This window comes from Lithobates pipiens, unplaced genomic scaffold, assembly GCF_037356315.1.
Source record: "Lithobates pipiens isolate NorthernLeopardFrog02 unplaced genomic scaffold, aLitPip1_a1.2 Scaffold_13, whole genome shotgun sequence".
Classification (NCBI taxonomy): Eukaryota; Metazoa; Chordata; class Amphibia; order Anura; family Ranidae; genus Lithobates; species Lithobates pipiens.
Window position 1 is genome coordinate 126,264,605 of NW_027507718.1, and position 19,247 is coordinate 126,283,851.

Sequence of the window (19,247 nt, forward strand, 5' to 3'; positions counted from 1 at the left end):
ATTAATATCTGGAGGGCTCATAGCATTAAGGGGTTCGATCCATAGAGTTTCACACTGGAGTATGCGTTTATCCCAGTTTACGCCTCTGGGATCAGGAAGAACCACATCCAGAACAAAGAAAGACCATTTCCGTATGGTATTTATGGTGAAGACCAATGTACCTTGTAACTGGCGTAATTGATCTTTCCCCCACAAGAATAAGTGTGGTCTCCAATCCTCTGGACCAAACTGACGTTTGGTTTTCCGAATATGAAAAGATCCACAGTTCATAATATAAAGGACTCCCTGTGTGGAGCAGTTGGAAAATATTTTGGATTTATGCCATTGGATAGACGGATGCCCTGACCCTCCCGCACACAGAAAACCTGTCGGGCAGGCCAATATGATTACCACAGGGTGAACTGGTATCACTATCTTTTTCAGTTGCACCCTATATGTTTGAATCGACAGAGTTGTTTTAAACTTGTATATTTTAACCTATTGTAAATTTAATAAAATTCAATTAGTTTTATCTACTCTTTGTACTCCAAGTGTTGTGGCACCATTAAAGTCCACTATAGCCTCAATTCCAAATTGTTTCCATGTAGCAGAACACATTTTGTATTTGTAGACATTTGATTTGTTTTGTAACAAAGTAGAAAATATTTTTTTTCATTAATCTCTTTTCATTAATTTAACAAAAAATAAAAAACAAAAATCCTAGTGGTGTTCAAATACCACCAAAAAAGCTCCATTTGTGTAAAAACAATTAATAGAAAATTTTAATTGTGTACAGTGGTGCATGCCAATGCAATTGCCAGTTAAAGAAGCACAGTGCCGAGTAACAAAAAATTAACTGGTCATGGATGAGGATGTTATATAGCTCTCCCCAAGCCTACATTAGATACTTGGGCTTTTGTTCTAAAGAATTTGCAGTTGCTAGGGGTATGAGACAAGGTTGCCCCCCATCTCCAATTTTAGTCACACTTGCATAGAGCCCTTAGTCTTGGCTAGCCAACAATGGGAATTAAAAAGGTATCGAGGTGGCAGGGGATCACCAAAAAAAAAGAAAAAAAAAGAAAAAAGGTGTTTGCAGATGATGCTCTACTATTACTGATCATCCCCTTGATATTCCTTCCAAGCCTTATGTCCCTGTTGATTCCCTTCGGTCAGCTTGTCCCCTAGTTAGGCAGAATCATGGGGGTAAAGATGACGAAGATGCATTTTTATTCTTCGTCTGCGTTTTGCCTGCACCCATCCTGTCTATCTCTATGCCATGCAGAGGAGTATCTTACAATTCACTTGGAAAGGCGCTTGATAGATAGCAGTTAGAACAGTTTTGGAGAAAGTTAGTTAAATATAGTAAAATAGGGTGGAAAAAAAAAGACACTAGTTCAACAAAAAACACACACACAGAAAATTCCATATACACTATCCTATAACCACACGTGATCCAAAGGAAGACAAAAAACAAACAATAAAGCATGATCCAGTTTGCTCCAGTGGAGGGAAAAAAATCCTTACTGACCCCTCATGAAGCAATCAGATATGGATCAATTAACCCCGGCTTTATAACCTTTAAAAATTAGTAACCAGTCCTATTTTGTGCGTTTAAAAAATATCCAGTTTTTTTTTTTTAAAACAATCTACTGAGCTGACCAGAACCAGTTCACGAGGGAGTCTATTCCACATTTTCACAGTTCTTACTGTGAAGAAGCCTTTCTTTATATGATGGTTAAATACCTTTTCCTCCAGATGTAAAGAGTGCCTCCTGGTCCTGTGAAATGACCTGAAAAGAAATAACTCTGCACAAAGTTCACTAAATGGCCCACTTACTGTATATATTTATATATATGTTGATCCTATCCACCTTTAAGTTCCTCTTCTCAAGAGAGATTCAATGCAGTTCTTCTCATCTTTCCTCATAGCTGAGCTCCTTCATGCTTCTTATTAATTTGGCTGTCTTTCTCTGCACCTTTCTCCATTTCTCCAATATCCTTTTTGTGAATCGGTGCCCATAACTGAACTGCATATTCAAGATTAGGTCTTACTAAATGTACAGGGGGAAAATTATATCCATACCTCTTTTAATACAATAAAGTATTTTGCTAGCATATCATGCCATTACTAACTCTATGATCTACCAGAGCACCCAGATCCTTCTGCATATGAGGAGATAAAGTGAATCATTTAGATCAGTAGCAACAGATAAATACAGGAATATAAGATCGCATTGAGAAAAGATGACAAAGATAGCTTTGATGAAGTATTTGAAGAGAAATACTGTATATTTTGAATAAAAGGATACTTGTTAAGGATACATTTAAGACAGAAGAAAGTGATCTCTAGAGGAGGAAAATTGTATTTTAGAGAGCTGTTACTTTCAGGAAGACACAAAATGGTGTGCTAAAATTTTAAAACATTTGGGCAATATTAACAAATATTTTAACTGTATGAAGTAAAAGTTTAAGCTACATTAATCCTTTTTTTTTTAAGAGTATGTCCACACTTGCAATACAATGTGGTTCTTCTGCTTTAAAAAGGTCTAATTTTCTTCTACTCGGTCTGGTCTCCAGGTTGCTGCACCACCCCTGACTGATTGCAGGGGACTTCTTAGCTAGCGGGCTTCTAAGAAGACACCCATGTGTGCCAGCATGCTCCAGGACTATAGTCATCCAAAGACACATAGTGCCTAGCTAGCCATGCCCATCAATTTAACTGACAGCAACTGAAGCATATCATGCCCCTGTCCTCAGTATCTGCCACTAGGACCCAAAAGATCAGATAAGCTGCACAGATCATGAGGACCTGCCAACTGTGACAAGTAACTGCAGGTAAGTGTTTGGGGACAGGGGCATAGAAAGACATTGTTACCTTAACGCAGAGAGCGCATTAACAAAAAAAAATTCACCTAGCATTAAGAAGCACTACTTAGATTCAGCTTTTTTTATTGTGGAAATGTAAAGAGTCTCTATGTGCAATTTAAAATTATTGTGCAGATAATTGTCTGGCAGGAAGACATTTTTTTTATTTTAACTCTATTAGAACACCCACTGTACATCAGTTAAAACCTGTCAGAGGCAGCATTTATACCTGAAAAAGGTTGGGAAAAAATGAAGACTGCAAGGCTCTATGTATCTCCTATGTAGCAAAGCAAGTCTCAATTGTTACAACAAACACCATTCAAAACGCAAATAAATATAAAAAAGTATGCAATTTTATTTTGAATGTTTTAGCACTAACATGAAATAATGATATCCAATAATAATTTGTTTTGCTTAAGATGTTCTGATGCTTCAGACAGTAACCTCCCCCTCTGTGCTCTCTTCTTCTTCCTCTAGAAGGCTGTACGAGGCATGGCTCTGGAATGGGCGCTGGAGGGGATGTGCAAGCAATCTTGCCATACAGTTGTGAAGTTCCAGAGCAGATCCTGTTATCGAAACCTCATATTTGTAGCTAGTGCCTTTAGGGTCCAGGCTACTAAAGAACCCAAACACATCCTAGTAAAGGGAAAAAAGGAGATTATGAGGGACTGAAAAAATATAATCATATTCTAACCCAAATGTGTGTGAGGAAAAATGTGAACATCTACCAATTCACCCAAAGAATAATTTAGAGGTGTGGATCAAGTTCCCTATATCAAAGCCACAAATTAAGAAAAATCAGGCAAATAGTTCCTAAGGGAAGTACTATAGATACAAATTTTGACCCAAACTGTGTGACTATTTAAAAATTCTCTTTATTAAATAGACATTCATAATTGCACCAATTTCACTTACAGCTAATGCCAAAAGGTATACATAAAATAAATGATAACCTCCACCCTCTATCACAAAAACTCTAATTAGTGTAAAAACACAGTAATTACAGGGATAGTGATAAGGTGTGAAGAGTGACCCAAATAATTTTTTTACAAATTTTCTCTTAGGCCCCTTTCACACTGAGGTGTTTTTCAGGTGCTACAGAGCTAAAAATAGCACCTGTGTAGCGCCTGAAAAAAAAACGGCCCCTTTCACTCCAGTGTGAAAGCCAGAGGGCTTTCACACTGGAGCAGTGCACTGGCAGGACGGTGAAAAATCTTTGGAGCAGTGGATTTACCACTCCTAAACTCCTCCTACCCATTGAAATCAATGGGGCAGCGCAGCTACGGCAAAATGCCACTGCAGCAGCGCTTTGCGGGCGGTTTTAACCCTTTTTCGGCCACTAGCGGGGTTAAAAGAGCCCCACTAGCGGCCGCATACCGCCGCTAAAACTACGGTAAAGCGGCGCTAAAAATAGCCTTAGAGAAAGGGTTGGGAAAAAAAACACAACATCAAAAATAAATAAAAAAAATGATATACATACACACATACAAATTCATATGTTCAAACTTATACAATACTCCCAAAGTCCCCTCTCCCCACATTTTACCATTACTCCTTTCCTTCCTCCCTTCTCCTTAATTCTCCACCTCTTTTACCTCCTCCTTCCTCATATCTCTGTATATTCTCCCATTCTCCTAAACTCTACCCATCTTTCCCAAACAATAGAGAATTTCTTTGATGATCTTCTCTACTACTACTACTCAGATTTGCATTTTATAAATGTATTCTATTTTTTTTAAACCAATCCTTCATAGTAGAGCTTTTTGGGTCTAGCCACTTTTTTGGTATTACTCCTTTCGCTGTATTCTTATATTGTTTTATTGTGCTTTTGTATTATGGAAAAGGCAAACCCATGGGTCATCGGCAATGTCCATGTTCGTTATCTTCACAATGTATTCCCGCACTGTCTGCCACTACTCCTGTATCTTTGGGCACTCCCACCTTATGTGTGTCATAGTGCTTTCAAATTACACCCTGTCCAACACATTGAATATTTCTCTGGTTGACATTTCTGAGCTTTAATGGGTGTTATAGACCACCTGGCCAGACATTTATAATTCATTTCTATCATATTTATATCCACAGCCATGCTGTGGAACGCTCTCAGTACTTTATTTATTTTTTGCCCCTTCGAACGTGATCCCAACTCTTTTTCCAAATTTTCAATGAATGGCGGTATTCTCGGCTCAGTGTTCTCCGTGAGTATTTTATAGATCTGCGAAATACGATGTTTTGGATCCATCTGTGGAATACACAGACGTTCGAATGGGAGGAGATCCTCCTCTGACCTAACAGGCTGAAGTAATGTTGTCACAAAGTGTCTTAAATGAAAATACCGCCATTCGTTTAATATCATTAATTCCCTTTTGTGTTTCCATTCTTGCTATGAAAATATCTTTCCTCTTTTCATTATATCATCTGTGCATTTTTGTCTATAATCCAGTCTTCAAATTGTGCCCCATTACCAGGTAAAAAGTACTTTGTCCCTGTGAGTGAAATTAACAGCGAATTATATTTCCATTCCATTCTATAAATTAAATCTCAAACCCTAAAAAAAAATTCTAATAAAGTCATGTGTATTTACATCTAACTTTCTATATTGTTATGGTACCCAAATATTACTTAACCACTTAAAGTGGTTGTAAACCCTTACAAACCACTTTGACCTAAGGTAAGCCTAGATTAAGGCTTACCTGTAGGTCCAAGAAATATCCCCTAAACTTATATGGTTTAGGAGATATTTTTACCTGAAGACAGCCACCGCTGTCTACGGGGCATGCGCTGTAGACAGCGGCGCACAGGCGCACTGGGCAAGCCGCAGATCGCGGCGATATGACACGAGCTTCGGCTCCCGTGCGGATGCACGGGAGTGACGTCATCGCTGCTCCGGCGAATCACAGGGCCGGAGCAGCGAGACCCACCAAGAAGATGGACACTCGGAACTACAAGGGACAGCGGTGACTTCGCTCGCTCCTGTGTCAGGTAAGTGACACATAAGGGACTACTATGCGATGCATAGTAGTCCATTATACTTTACCTTTGCAGGGAATCAAAGAGGAAGTAAACCCATCAGGGTTTAATTCCTCTTTAAGGACCGAGACTATTTTTGAGACTCAGTGTTTACAAGTTAAAATAATTTATTTGTGCTTAAAAATTATTTAGAACCCCCAAACATTATATATTTTTTTCTAACACCCTAGAGAATAACATGAAGGTCTCTGCAATACTTTATGTCACACTGTATTTGTGCAGCGGTCTTACAAGACCAATTTGTTTGGAAAAAAATACACTTTTTTGACTAAAAAAATAAGACAATAGTAAAGTTAGCCCAATTTGTTTTTATATTGTGAAAGACAATGTTACACCTAGTAAATTGATACCCAACATGTCACGCTTCAAAATTGCGCCTGCTCGTGGAACGGTGACAAACTTTTCCCCTAAAAATATCCATAGGCGACGTTTAAAAATTTCTACAGGTTACATGTTTAGAGTTACAGTGGAGGTCTAGTGCTAGAATTATTGCTCTAGCTCTAACGATTGCGGTGATAACGCACATGTGATTTGAACACCGTTTTTATATGCAGGCGCAACTTATGTATGCGTTTGCTTCTGTGTACAAGCTTGGCGGGAGGGAACGTTTTACTTTTTCCTCATTTTACTTTTTAATTTTTACATTGTCCTTTTTAAAAAAAATGTGTAGATCACTTTTATTCCTATTACAAGGAATGTAAACATCCCTTGTACTAGACAAGGAACTCTAATGCCGCGTACACGCGCTCAGACTTTCCGGCGGACAATCCGATCGCGCGTGGGCTCCAGCTGACTTTTTCCCCCAAAAGTCCGATGGACCTAGAGATAAAACATGTTTCAAATCCATCCGACGGACTAAAAAATCGTGAAAACCGTTTGTGTGCTAGTCTGACGGACAAAATACAATGCAAGGGCAGCTATTGGCTACTGGCTATTGAACTTCCTTGTTTAGTCCTGTTTATGTCACCACGTTCAGAAAGTCCGTCGGGAAGACCGCCAGACCAAGTCAGTCGAAAAGTCCGGGTGTGCATATGTGGCATTACATATGAGATCTGGGGTCAAAAAGACCTCAGATCTCATATTTACACTAAAATGCAATAATAAATGTAATTTTAAGAGCATTGGGCGGAAGTGACATTTGACGTCGCTTTCACCCTCCAATGCCATGGGGCCGAGCGGGGGCCATCTTTCCCTCACTCGGCATCCAGGCAGTGAGGGCAAAGGACCCGATTATCTCCCCCGCTACCGACGGCTCCGGTAAGTGGCGGAGGGCTCCTCTACTGCCCCGATAAAATAGCTCTCGCGATTCGCCGCTGAGACCACTTTTATCTGAAAGAGGACTGCCAGACTATTTAAAAATACCTAGCTGCTGCCATAACAATGGTATTTAACATCAAAGTAGTGACTTATAACGATGGTGGGTGGTGCTTAAAGCAGAAAAAGTGGAAACTTCCGCTCATTTGTCTCCTCCTACATGGCACCTTGGGGGGGGGGAAACGACATGATACTGGTCTTTGACAGCTATCCAGGAGCTACAGCTTTTGATGTCATCGCTTGGCTCCCCCTCCTCCTCCCCCTATCGCCGGGCCAGTAGGAGAGAGGAAAGGAGCCTTGCAGATGTGCAGTAGAGTTCCGGGCATGAAGATGTAATTCTACACTGCCAGGTTCCCTTACCCATAATGGCAGCGGCAGCATCCGACAGCTGATGGAAACATCAGCTGTGGTGCCGACATCACTGGACTCCAGGACAGATAAGTGTCCTATTATTAAAATGCCAGCTGCTTCAGTAAGTGTAGCTGCTGGCTTTTAATTTTTGCGGCGGTGGGCGGACCTCCGCTTTAAGTGGTTAATCTTTTTTTACTCAATGTATTTTCAATTTTTACCCATTTTTTATCGCTTCCTATTTTTGTCCACTCCACCATTCATGCTAATATTATGGCATTATAATACCTTTTAAAATCTAGGGCAGCTAAACCCCTTTCTGTTTTATCCTTACCTAATACCGAGAACTGTATTCTTGATTTGTTATTCTGCCATATGAACATTATTATGATTGCTTTTAATGTTTTGAGGGATATTGGTAAGATCTGAAATTTATAAAGAATTTTTGGCACAATCACCATTTTTACCATGTTTTTCCGTCCTACCCAGGAGAGTGATCTTGTTATTATATTTTTAATTTCGGTTTTAACTTCGTTCAATAGTGGGATGGAATTTGCTTGTTATAAGGATGGTTATGTCTATCCAAAGATATTTTAGTTTTTTTTTCTCTTCAAGTAAATGGGAATTATTTTTGTAAAGCTAGTTCTTTCTTATTCAGATTTATATTTTAGATTTTACTGGATTCATCTTTAAATTTGAAAGTTCTCCATACTTTTTCATTTCTTCTATTAAATTTGGCAATGTTATTCTCGGTTTGGATACATAAAACAAAATATCATTGGCATATGCCGCTACCCTGTGTTCTTTGTCTCTGATCTTCACCCCACCTATGTCTGCGTTATTTAGTATGGTTGCCAGTAATGGCTCTAATGACGGAACAAGACAGGGGTGTCCGCTCTCCCATCCTGTTTGTGCTATTATACATTTCAAATATGCGGACAGAGTCCCGTTAACCTTTACGGATGTGGTTGGGTGATTATATACTGATATAGTAGTCCGTTGGACCATCTTTGATCCCAGTCTACCCTGTCAAATGCCTTTTCAATATAATCATATTCCAACCCGAATATATGTGTGAGTAAAAATTTGAAAGAATTTAGGGGGTGTGGATCAAGTATACCATCAAAGGAACTATCAGTAAAAGGGTTCCTAAAGAAAGTAGGTACTCATTTTCTAAATAGTATAAAAAAAAAAAAAAAAAACTGTAAAATTCTCTTTATTAACCACATGTCGACCGGGCCATAGCCGAAAGACAGCTACAGAACGGTCGGCTTATTCTGGGAGGGCGTCCATGGACGTCCTCCCAGAACCTTGCTCCCACGCGCACCCGGGAACATCCGTGACTGACCTGGTGCATCACGGTAAACGGCCGCTGATCGCGGCTTTTTACCACGTGGGCGCTCTGTCAAATGACGGAGAAATCACCTGTAAACAAACAGTCCTCACGTCATGATACTGGTTCCTCCCTCCCCTCTCTGTACCGATCGGTACAGTGAGAGGGGAGAGGGGGAGAGATGGCAGCAGCTGGATGTGAAGTGCCCACAGCACTGCTCAGTGCCAATACTCTGCCAATAAATTTTAAAAGAAACAATTTTTTTTTTTTTTAACCGAATTTTCAGTCTTTTTTTGATTAATAGCGCAAAAAAAAAAACCCCAGCGGTGATTAAATACCACCAAAAGAAAGCTCTATTTGTGTGAAAAAAAGGACAAAAATTAAATTTCGGTACAGTGTTGTATGACTCAGTAATTGTTATTCAAAGTGTGAGAGCACCAAAATCTGAAAATTGGTCTGGTTAGGAAGGGTGTTTAAGTGCCCAGTGGTCAAGTGGTTAAATAGACATTCAAAATTGCACCAATTTCACTTATGGCTAACACCAAAAGCTATACACGCAATGAATTATAACCTCCACCCTCCCCGTTTAAATATGCAATAAAGGGTGGAGGTTTTAATTCACTGTGTATACCTTTTGGCGTTAGCCATAAGTGAAATTGGTGCAATTATGAATGTCTATTTAATAAAGAGAATTTTATAGTTATCACACTGTTAGGATCAAATCTAGTACCTACGTTCTTTAGGGACCCTTTTTCCTGATTTTTCTTTATTATGAGGGACTAGTTGACTAAGGCTTTTTTGTATTTAGTACTGGCCAAAGGCAAAAGGATATATATAAAACCATCAGCACATTAGCAACGGACTAATGAGAGGGATGGAGAGGTGGATAGAAAATGAGTGTATTTACAAAACAGAGTAGTTTTTTTTTTCTTCAATTATTTTTTCACTTCCAAAAAAAATCTTGAGTAAAATTTTAATTTCAAGCTTGCCATAAACATGTGCACACAGATGCTTGGCATTAGCCTTGGCTGGTAATCTCTTAAAATCCATACTGCTTCTAGAGCTAAACCTATGGATTGTGTGAGCCAATGGGGCAAATAAAAATCTAGTTACCTTATTCACTCTGGTTATTTAACATTCATTTAAATCCTCTGCTCATGGGTTGTGTTTTAAAGTGCTATATCTTAATAGTGGTTAGTTCCTGACACTTATTAGAACAGAGAAAAAAACACTTGGATAAGTGGTGATAGGTCTTCAACATTATAAAAACAAGCCCAAATGAATGTGACCAACTACAAGCTATATAGTAAATTAGAGCCTTCACAGACACTTGAACTAGTGTTTGTAGGCTAGGCTAGTGTGCCGTTAAGGCTAGAACTAGTGTTTGTGAGCCAGGTTTGGGTTAAGGGTAGAACTAGTGGATTTTGGCCAGATTAGGGTTCGAATTCATGCTAAAACTAGTGTTGCCCAGCACAGTCCCAATGCAAAGAAAAGGCAAATAACCATATTCCCTATTGTTTTAGTTAGTTCAAAACAATGTTCTATGTTGGTGTGTACTGAAAAAATGTAGGACAAGTTTCATTTTTGTTTAGTACATTGCAAAACCACAGATGTCATTTATAAAAAACGGTTCAAACATGCAATGCATTGCAGCACAGTACAAATTAAAATGCATGCCAGCTTATTATATGCATGTGCTATGGTGTGAATGAGCCCTAAGGCTAAAACTAATGCTTTTGAGCAGAGTTTTAATTTAATCTGGAAGGTGTCTGGTCCTAGTTTCAATATTCCTGGACCAGGCTAGGGTTTGTATTAAGGTTAGAAAGAGTGTTTTCAGGCTTGGCTAGGGTGCGTTTAAGGCTAGAATGCTGTTTTTTGGGCCAGGTTTGGCTTAAGTCTTGAACTAGTTGTTTTTCAAATGGGCTAGAGTTTGGACTAGAACTATTTAACCGGCCTATGGTTTGGATAAAAATTAGACATTATGTTTTTGGCCAGGTTTGACTTAAGGCGAGCTTTATTGTTTTTGGACTGAACTAGGGTTTGGATTAAGGTTACAACTAATGTTTTCACTAAATGTGATAGCTCTGGAGAAATTATTATTTGTTATAATTAAGCAATATTAACCACTTGCTTACTGGGCACTTAAACACCCTTCCTGCCCAGACCAATTTTCAGCTTTCGGTGCTCTCACACTTTGAATGACAATTACTCAGTCATGCAACACTGTACCCAAATGAATTTTGTGTCCTTTTTTTCCCACAAATAGAGCTTTCTTTTGGTGGTATTTGATCACCTCTGGGGTTTTTATTTTTTGCGCTATAAATGAAAAAAGACCGAAAATTTTGAAAAAAAACGCATATTTCTTTGTTTCTGTGACAGAATTATGCAAATTATTAATTTTTCTTCATAAATTTTGGCCACAATTTATACTGCTACATATCTTTGGTAAAAATAACCGAAATTAGTGGATATTATTTGGTCTTTGTGAAAGTTAGAGAGTCTACAAGCTGTGGTGCGAATCGCACAAAATTGATCACATCTGATGTACTGGTGACCTATCTCGCTTCTTGTGACCCGAACAAGTCAGGAAAGTACAAATACCCCCCAAATGACCCCTTTTTGGAAAGTAGACATTCCAAGGTATTTAGTAAGAGGCATGGTGAGCTTTTTGATGTTGTCATTTTTTTCCCACAATTCTTTGCAAAATGAAGATTTTTCATTTTCTTTATTTTTCTCCACAAAATTGTCATTGTAATAGGTTATTTCTCTCACGTGGCATGTGTATACCACAAATGACACCCCCCAAAAAATTCTGCTACTCCTCCTGAGTATTACAATACCACATGTGTGGGACTTTTTCACAGCCTGGCCACATAGAGAGGCCCAACATGCAGGGAGCGCCATCACGTGTTCTAGAAGCATAAATTACACATCTAACTTGTTGACTACTTATTACACTTTTGAAATACCAGGACAATGACACGTGACACTGATGACAGATGGCACTGATACGTGGCAATGACACTTATACGTGGCACTGATGACACGTGGCACTGATGACAGATGACACTAATATGTGGCACTGATGACACGTGGCACTAATACGTGGCACTGATGACACGTGGCACTAATACGCGGCACTGATGACACGTGGCACTAATATGTGGCACTGATGACACGTGGCACTAATACGTGGCACTGATGACACGTGGCACTAATACGTGCCACCGGTGACAGATGGCACTAATACGTGGCACCAATGACGCGTGACACTGATGACAGATGGCACTGATAAGTGGCATTGATGACACGTGACACTGACAACAGATGGCATGTGACACTGACAGGTGGCACTGATGACAAATGCCACTGATACGTGGCACTGATGACAGATGGCACTAATACGTGGCACTGATGACAGATGGCACTATGTGGCACTAATAACACGTGGCACTGATGACAGATGCCACTTATACGTGGCACTGATGACAGATGGCACTGGGGACAAATGGCACTGACAACAGGTGGCACTGGGGACAGATAGCACTGCGGGCAGGTGGCACTGGGGTGGGGTGGATTGCACTGGGGTGGATGGCACTGGGGCGGATGGCACTGGGGCGGATGGCACTGGGGCGGATGGCACTGGGGCGGATGGCACTGGGGCGGATGGCACTGGGGTGGATGGCACTGGGGTGGATGGCACTGGGGCAGGATGGCACTGGGGCAGGATGGCACTGGGGCAGGATGGCACTGGGGGGGGCATGGCACTGGGGGGGGCATGGCACTGGGGGGGGTGGCTCTGGGGGAGGATGGCTCTGGGGGAGGATGGCACTTTTTTTTTACTTTTTTTTTTTTTTTTTTTTTTTTTTTTACACTGACGGCTGCTGCAGCCGTTCTTCTCTCCCCTCTCACACGCTGTCTGTGTGAGGAGGGAGAGCGGCGCTGAGAGATGATCTCATATGTTTACATATGAGATCATCTCCCATTGGACACGCCGATCACGCTGTAAACGGCCGCTGTGATTGGCCGTTTACAGCGATCTGTGTTTGCCTGTCCCCGGGGGACACGGCAAACACAGAACTTCCGCGATGCGCGCCCGCGGCGGCGCGCATTGCGGAAGTAAACACCAGGCCGTCCAGGGACGGCCAGGCGAGGGAAGCCGCCCGCCCTAAAGCCGTCATTCGGCTATAGGGCGGGCAGGAAGCGGTTAAACCCTCTTTTTTTTTTTTTTTTTTTTTTTAAAACATGTGCACTATTTCAGTAAATCCAATGTACTCAAAAAGGGATTATAAGCTGAGAGAATGTCCACAGGGGGATGTAAACTCAAGCTGCTTTTAGTGAAACCACCTGGAGTGGTGGAAACAATGAACCATAATAAACAACATTAAAGGAAAGCGGTCAAAGAACCTCAGTCCATATATTGCTACAAATAGGTCCTTAACAATTGGTCATATATAATTGTTGTGGATAATGTTTAGACCAATCCAGAAATATAAAATTTTCATTTATTGGAATAATTTAAAACATATACACATATATATATATGTCTATCTATCTATCTATCTATCTATATATATATCCATATATATATATATATATATATATATATATATATATATATATATATATATATATATATATATATATATATATATATATATATATATATATATATATATAATGTTTTTTGAACCAGAGACAGCATTCCAAGCATGTATTCCAAGCATGTTGGCTTACCTGTGCTATTGTGGCAGGCTGGTGTGGGTAACTGCAGCACAATGGCCAATAGGCAAACCACCATGAGTTGTGCAGGACACCAGTGTCCTGCATAACACATGGTGGTTCCCCTAAAAGAAAAATTGCACCTTAGACTGCATGGCTAATAAAAGGCATACAAGTATAAAGTTGGGATAACGGTCCTAATTTTACATGATTTGTCCATATGAACAGTAACAATACAGACTACGGGTGAAATCCATTACATATCTACCTTCCAGCTCATATCTTCCTCCTCAGACCCATTGTGAATGTAGACAACATCTAAGAAGAAATAAGGACACTGTAGCATTTTCTGTAAAAAGAAAGAATTTGTTTACCACTGGTTTACATGCTAAGTTTCTAACTGTGGAAACAGAAGGTCATTATTATTATTATTATTATTATACAGGATGTATATAGCGCCAACAGTTTGTGCAGCACTTTACAACATGAGGGCAGACAGTACAGTTACAATAAAATTCAATACAGTAGAAAGGCTCTGCTTGTTAGAGCTTACAATCTAGGAGGGAGGGTCAAATGATACAAAAGGTAATCTGATGGAGAAAGTAAAAGTACAGTTGTTGGGTGGGGGCTGGATAGGCTTCTCTGAAGAGGGGGGTTTTCAGGAAGTGTCTAAAAGCAAGCAGAGTAGGAGATAGTGGGACAGATAGTAGGGAGTTCCAGAGGATGGGAGAGGCAAGGGAAAAGTCCTGGAGGCGAGCATGGAGGAGTTGATGTGGGAACTAGAGAGCAGGAGGTCTTGGGAGGAACAAAGGTGTTTTGAGACTAGGTTAGTGATATAGCCGGAGGCTGAATTGTGAATGGCTTCGTAAGTGCCCGTTCACATTACCGCGACTTGTCAGGCGACTTAGCCGCCTGACAAGTCGCGCTCCGTTCTGTACTACGGAACCGTTCTAATAGGAGCGACTCAAGTCGCTCCGACTTAGAAAAAGGTTCCTGTAGTATTTTCGGGGCGACTTCAGGCGACTTGCATTGACTTCTATACAGAAGTCATTTTGCAAGTCGCCGCTGAAATCGTGTGCAGGTCGCGTCTGTGAGACGCGCTGCAAGTCACGTCGCCCCTGTGTGAACGGGCACTAAGTTATTCGAATTTTTTTAAATTTATAAATAATTTTTTATTTGTTGGGTAAGTGGAAGCCAGTGGATGGATTTACAGAGATGGGTAGCAGACGGGGGGCGTGGCTTGCTGCTGATGTCGTAAGCAGCATGGTGTGAGAGCTCCACCGAAAATGCACACATTTCTCCTGTCTTAGCCATTCTGTCACGACTAAACTGCTACTAACCTGCACCGGAGGGATCCCCGCACTGTCCCCGCTCCAACGGTACCACATTCTCCACGATCTGGTAATGAAAATGTCCAGCAAAGGCGGAAGAGAGTCTCTGCCAGCAACAGAGCATGGCAGACAAGATGGCGCCCGGTCCCAGCGCTCAGCCAAAGAGGCAACCAAGAAGATGTTTGGAAGTGCTCTGGGAAAGGGTATCCTTCCTAAAATACCCTCCCTTCTCCTGGACTCCACCGAGAAGGCCTCTCTCCCAGAGGCACAGGAGAATGCATGGCCTGAGGACCCAGCACATACCTCCTCATGGGCAGCGAGTATACTAGTCTCTGATAATAATGCCATGGCTCTGGCAGACCAGGAGCTCCCTGCCCCTGAACCGACCCTTAGGGATATTTTTGCAGCAGTTACATCATGCAATATGTCTAGTACTACCCTAACTACTGAGATTAAAAGTGTGAAACTGGAGTTGAATCTAGTTAGACAGGATATGCAGAAGCGGTGTAACCGCACTGCAGCCCTGGAAGGCAGAGTGAGCAATGTTGAGGATGATGTTATACCACTGCAGAGAGAAGTTTGCCATATGCAGTCGATTATCACCAGCCACTCAGCCTGTTTAGAGGACATGGAGAACAGGCAGAGACGCAATAATGTCCGTAAGGTGGGCATACCGGAGAGGGCAGAAGGGAAAAATCCTGTAGCATTCATTGAAAACTGGCTACTTAACACATTTGGCAAAGATTCCTTCTCCAAGTTTGCAGTGGAATGTGCCCACAGAGTCCAACCCAGACCGCCTAAACCTGGAAAGCCTCCCAGGCCGTTCTTATTTAAAATGCAGAATTTTAAAGGCCATAACCAAAAGGAAACCTTATGAAGATGGAGAACTCCCGCATATTATTTTACCCAGATTTCTTCGTGACTTACAACGGGCTAAGTTCACAGACGTAAAGAAGTGCCTCCTTAAATATGTTGCATATGCTATGTTGTACCTTGCCAAGCTCAGAATCGCAGAAAACAGTGAAAAGCAGTTTTTTGATAACCCTGCAAATGTGTCTAATTGACTGGATCGTGTGGAGCATACCCTTAAAAGGGCACCAGCACCCATGGAATAACTGTGCTTCACCCTTTACTTCCTTTTACAGTTTGGTGCAATTATAAAATGGCGGTCATTGCAATATTTTTTTTCACACCGTATTTGCGCAGTGGTCTTACAAGCGCACTTTTTGGGTAAAAATTCGCTTTTTTGAATAATAAAAAAAAAAAAATAAGACAACAGTAGAATTTTTATATTGTGAAAGATAATGTTACGCTGAGTAAATTGATACCCAACATGTCACACTTCAAAATTGCACCCGCTCTTGGAATAGCGACAGACTTTTACCCTTATCTCCATAGGTGTCATTTAATAAAATTTCTACAGGTTACATGTTTTAAGTTACAGAGGAGGTCTAGGGCTAGAATTAGTGCTCTCACTCTACCGATCGTGGCGATACCTCACATGTGTGGTTTGAACACCGGTTTCATATACGGGGGAGCTACTCACGTATGCGCTCGCTTCTGTGCGCAAGCTCGGCGGGACGGGGCGTGTTTAAAAAAAATAAAAAATAAAAAAAAAAGAGTCACTTTTATTCCTATTATAAGGAATGTAAACATCCCTTGTAATAGAAAAAAGCATGACAGGACCTCTTAAATATGATATCTGGGGTGAAAAAGTCTGCAGATCTCATATTTAGACTAAAATGCAATAAAAACAATTTTAAAAAAAAGGAAAGAAAAAAAATTGTAATTTAAAAAAAAAATAGGCATCTAAGAGCTGTGGGCGGAAGTGACGTTTTGCCGTCGCTTCCGCTCAGCAATTGTATGGAGACGGGTGATCTTGCGGCAAATCCGTGAGATCTGCTGCCATAACAACAATATCCTCCTTCAAACAGCCACCATAAAACTGCAGTGGACGGTCTGTAAGTGGTTAAATCCAGAGCTAGTGGCAATCCCCAACTGGAAAGTCCTACTTCCTTTGCTAGATTTCTTGCAGAACTTGGCCTGCGAGATGTGTGGAGGGACCCAAATCCTAATGTGCAATGCTACTCTTGTTATTCAGCATTATATAAATGCCTCTCCTGCATTGATTTATGTTTGGTAAACAACCTGGCGCATACACTGACCACTTTCGTGATGTATGCTCCACGCAACTTATCGGACCATTCCCTCCTATGTGATTGCGCAGCTACCTCCCCTAGCCCCCAACATAGGCTGTGGAAGGTAAACCCAATTTGGTTCATAATCTTTCCAGAATCTGATCCCACTTCCAAAGCCCTGATTGAGTTTTTACAATTTAATCAGGGCTCAGCTGGATCTGCAATGCTCTGAAGGCTCATCTGATGGGTTTAATCATCACGCAGATTACTGCCATTAAAACCAAGACCAAAAAATGGGAGAATCTGGTAATGAGTGAGGCCAACAAGGCGAAAGAGGTATATTGCTGCCCCCACTTGAGAATCAGAGCTTAGGTGGCAGGAAGCACACCACTGCAGCAGAGAAAAAATGGTTCTTCCTGCAGCAAAAATACTTTAATCAAGGGGAAAACGTTGGATATTAACTAACCATGATAGCTAAAGCCCAGCAAGGCACGATCCATATAGAGGCCATTCAGAACACTGAGGGGGACACAGTTACCAACAGGACCCGTGTCCCCAAAGTGTTTTCGGATTTCTTCAGAGATCTATATACATCTAAACGTGCATCCCACAGAAGACAAGTTGAGACATTTTTTAGACCAGTGCTCCCTTCCCCAGTTATCACAACAGGGTCTTGCTGCCCTCAATAACCCACTGACTCTTGAGGAGCTCACTCTAGTAGTGGCCCAGATGGCAAATAATAAATCTGCATATTCACTGACCCTGAGAAGAAATGGATAATTTCTAGACTTTATATTCACATATTGTTGAACATACAAGCCCTTGACTTTTTACCTTGTAGGGAGGGATGGGAAAAAATATGTTGGTCCCATTGATAGCGAACAGTGGGAGCAGATTTTGGGAGTAGGACCTTTGGTGTCAGTGGCACAAAGACTGTCCCATCTGTTTATATTGCACTGAGTGTACCCTACTTCTGTGCAGTTGCACAAATGGGGCAGGCGAGATACCCCCATTTGCCTGAAATGTCAAGCCCAACCTGGCGATCTTATTCATATGCTCTGGAGATGCCCCAAACTGATGAGGTACTGGAGCACCGTCATTGCTAAAATCAATAGTATATACTAGGTTCAGCTAGCGGTAGATCCGCTAAAGTGTCTGTTAGGGAATCTTAATACCCCCTCCAGTAAACATTGCCCTCACAAGGCTCCTATACTAGCTAGGAAGCGGATAGCTCGTCACTGGCTTTTGCCACGCACCCCGAAAATGACACAATGGATCCAACAGGTCAACACTATCCTTATCCAAGAAAAAAAAATACCTTCATAGAAAATAGCCAAAAAATGTATAAGCATATAGCAGACCTGCTTGAATTCTCCAGAGGTGGCACCCCCACAGATGGCTTTAGACAGCTTACTGAAGGGATAATTGGTTTCATGAGCTAATTTCAGAGTCTTATATGAAAGAATAGGTGACCCTCCAAGAGAGATTTGCTAGTTCTTTAGAACATAATTACCTTTATGTACATTACCAGTTGGACTAGAGTTCTCCTTATAATTTAAGTTTATTTGTACATCCTTTTGTGATAATTTTGTTTGAATGTTGCACTTCCCTTTGCTATGAGTGAAGGGAATTCAGGGTATTACACAATGCTTCTTAGGCGCATGATAAATAAGATGGTTATACATTCACTTATATATTGTTGTGAATATTGAGAATCCTGTTGTTCAAGGATTGTATACCTATGTAAATATACCATGTAGTGCCTTGTGTTCTCATTGATAAAAAAAAAAGAGAATTAGCAGACACTGAGCAGTTATAACACAGGTTATATAGCGATGTTTACTACCAGAAAGGAAATGTTAAACAGTAAAGCAAGATGGACAGAGTACATGGTGCCTATACACACAAATTTTAAAAATATTATTTCAGCTACTGGGTGGACACTGCTGGGCCAAATACTCCACTGGTTATTCTGTCACACTAAGACAACGTGGAGTGTAATCTTATCACTGGAGTTTCCGGCTCATCATGGAGCCTTGTTTCTTCTACATTTACAATAAAGAAAATACCATGAATAAATACCCCCTCCCAAAAAAAAAAAAGCTAATAAATGCCTTAACAGGTATACAGGTTTGGGAACTGAAATTTCACCTCCAGTATTTTTTTTTTTTTTTTAATTTTTATTTGC

The 19,247-nt window shown here is 40.8% G+C and overlaps 1 protein-coding gene across 1 annotated transcript in view; it reads right to left on the bottom strand.

Moving 5' to 3' along the window:
• Positions 1 to 3,174: 3,174 nt before the first annotated feature.
• Positions 3,175 to 19,247, bottom strand: part of BABAM1 (BRISC and BRCA1 A complex member 1) — a 65,376-nt gene continuing 49,303 nt past the window's right edge. Inside the window, exons 8-9 of the mRNA XM_077475533.1 lie at positions 13,859 to 13,939; positions 3,175 to 3,479 (exon numbers count right to left, since the gene is read on the bottom strand). Of these exons, the coding sequence (XP_077331659.1) occupies positions 3,276 to 3,479; positions 13,859 to 13,939 (285 nt within the window). The 3' untranslated portion in view covers positions 3,175 to 3,275. The remainder of the gene's footprint in view (positions 3,480 to 13,858; positions 13,940 to 19,247) is intronic.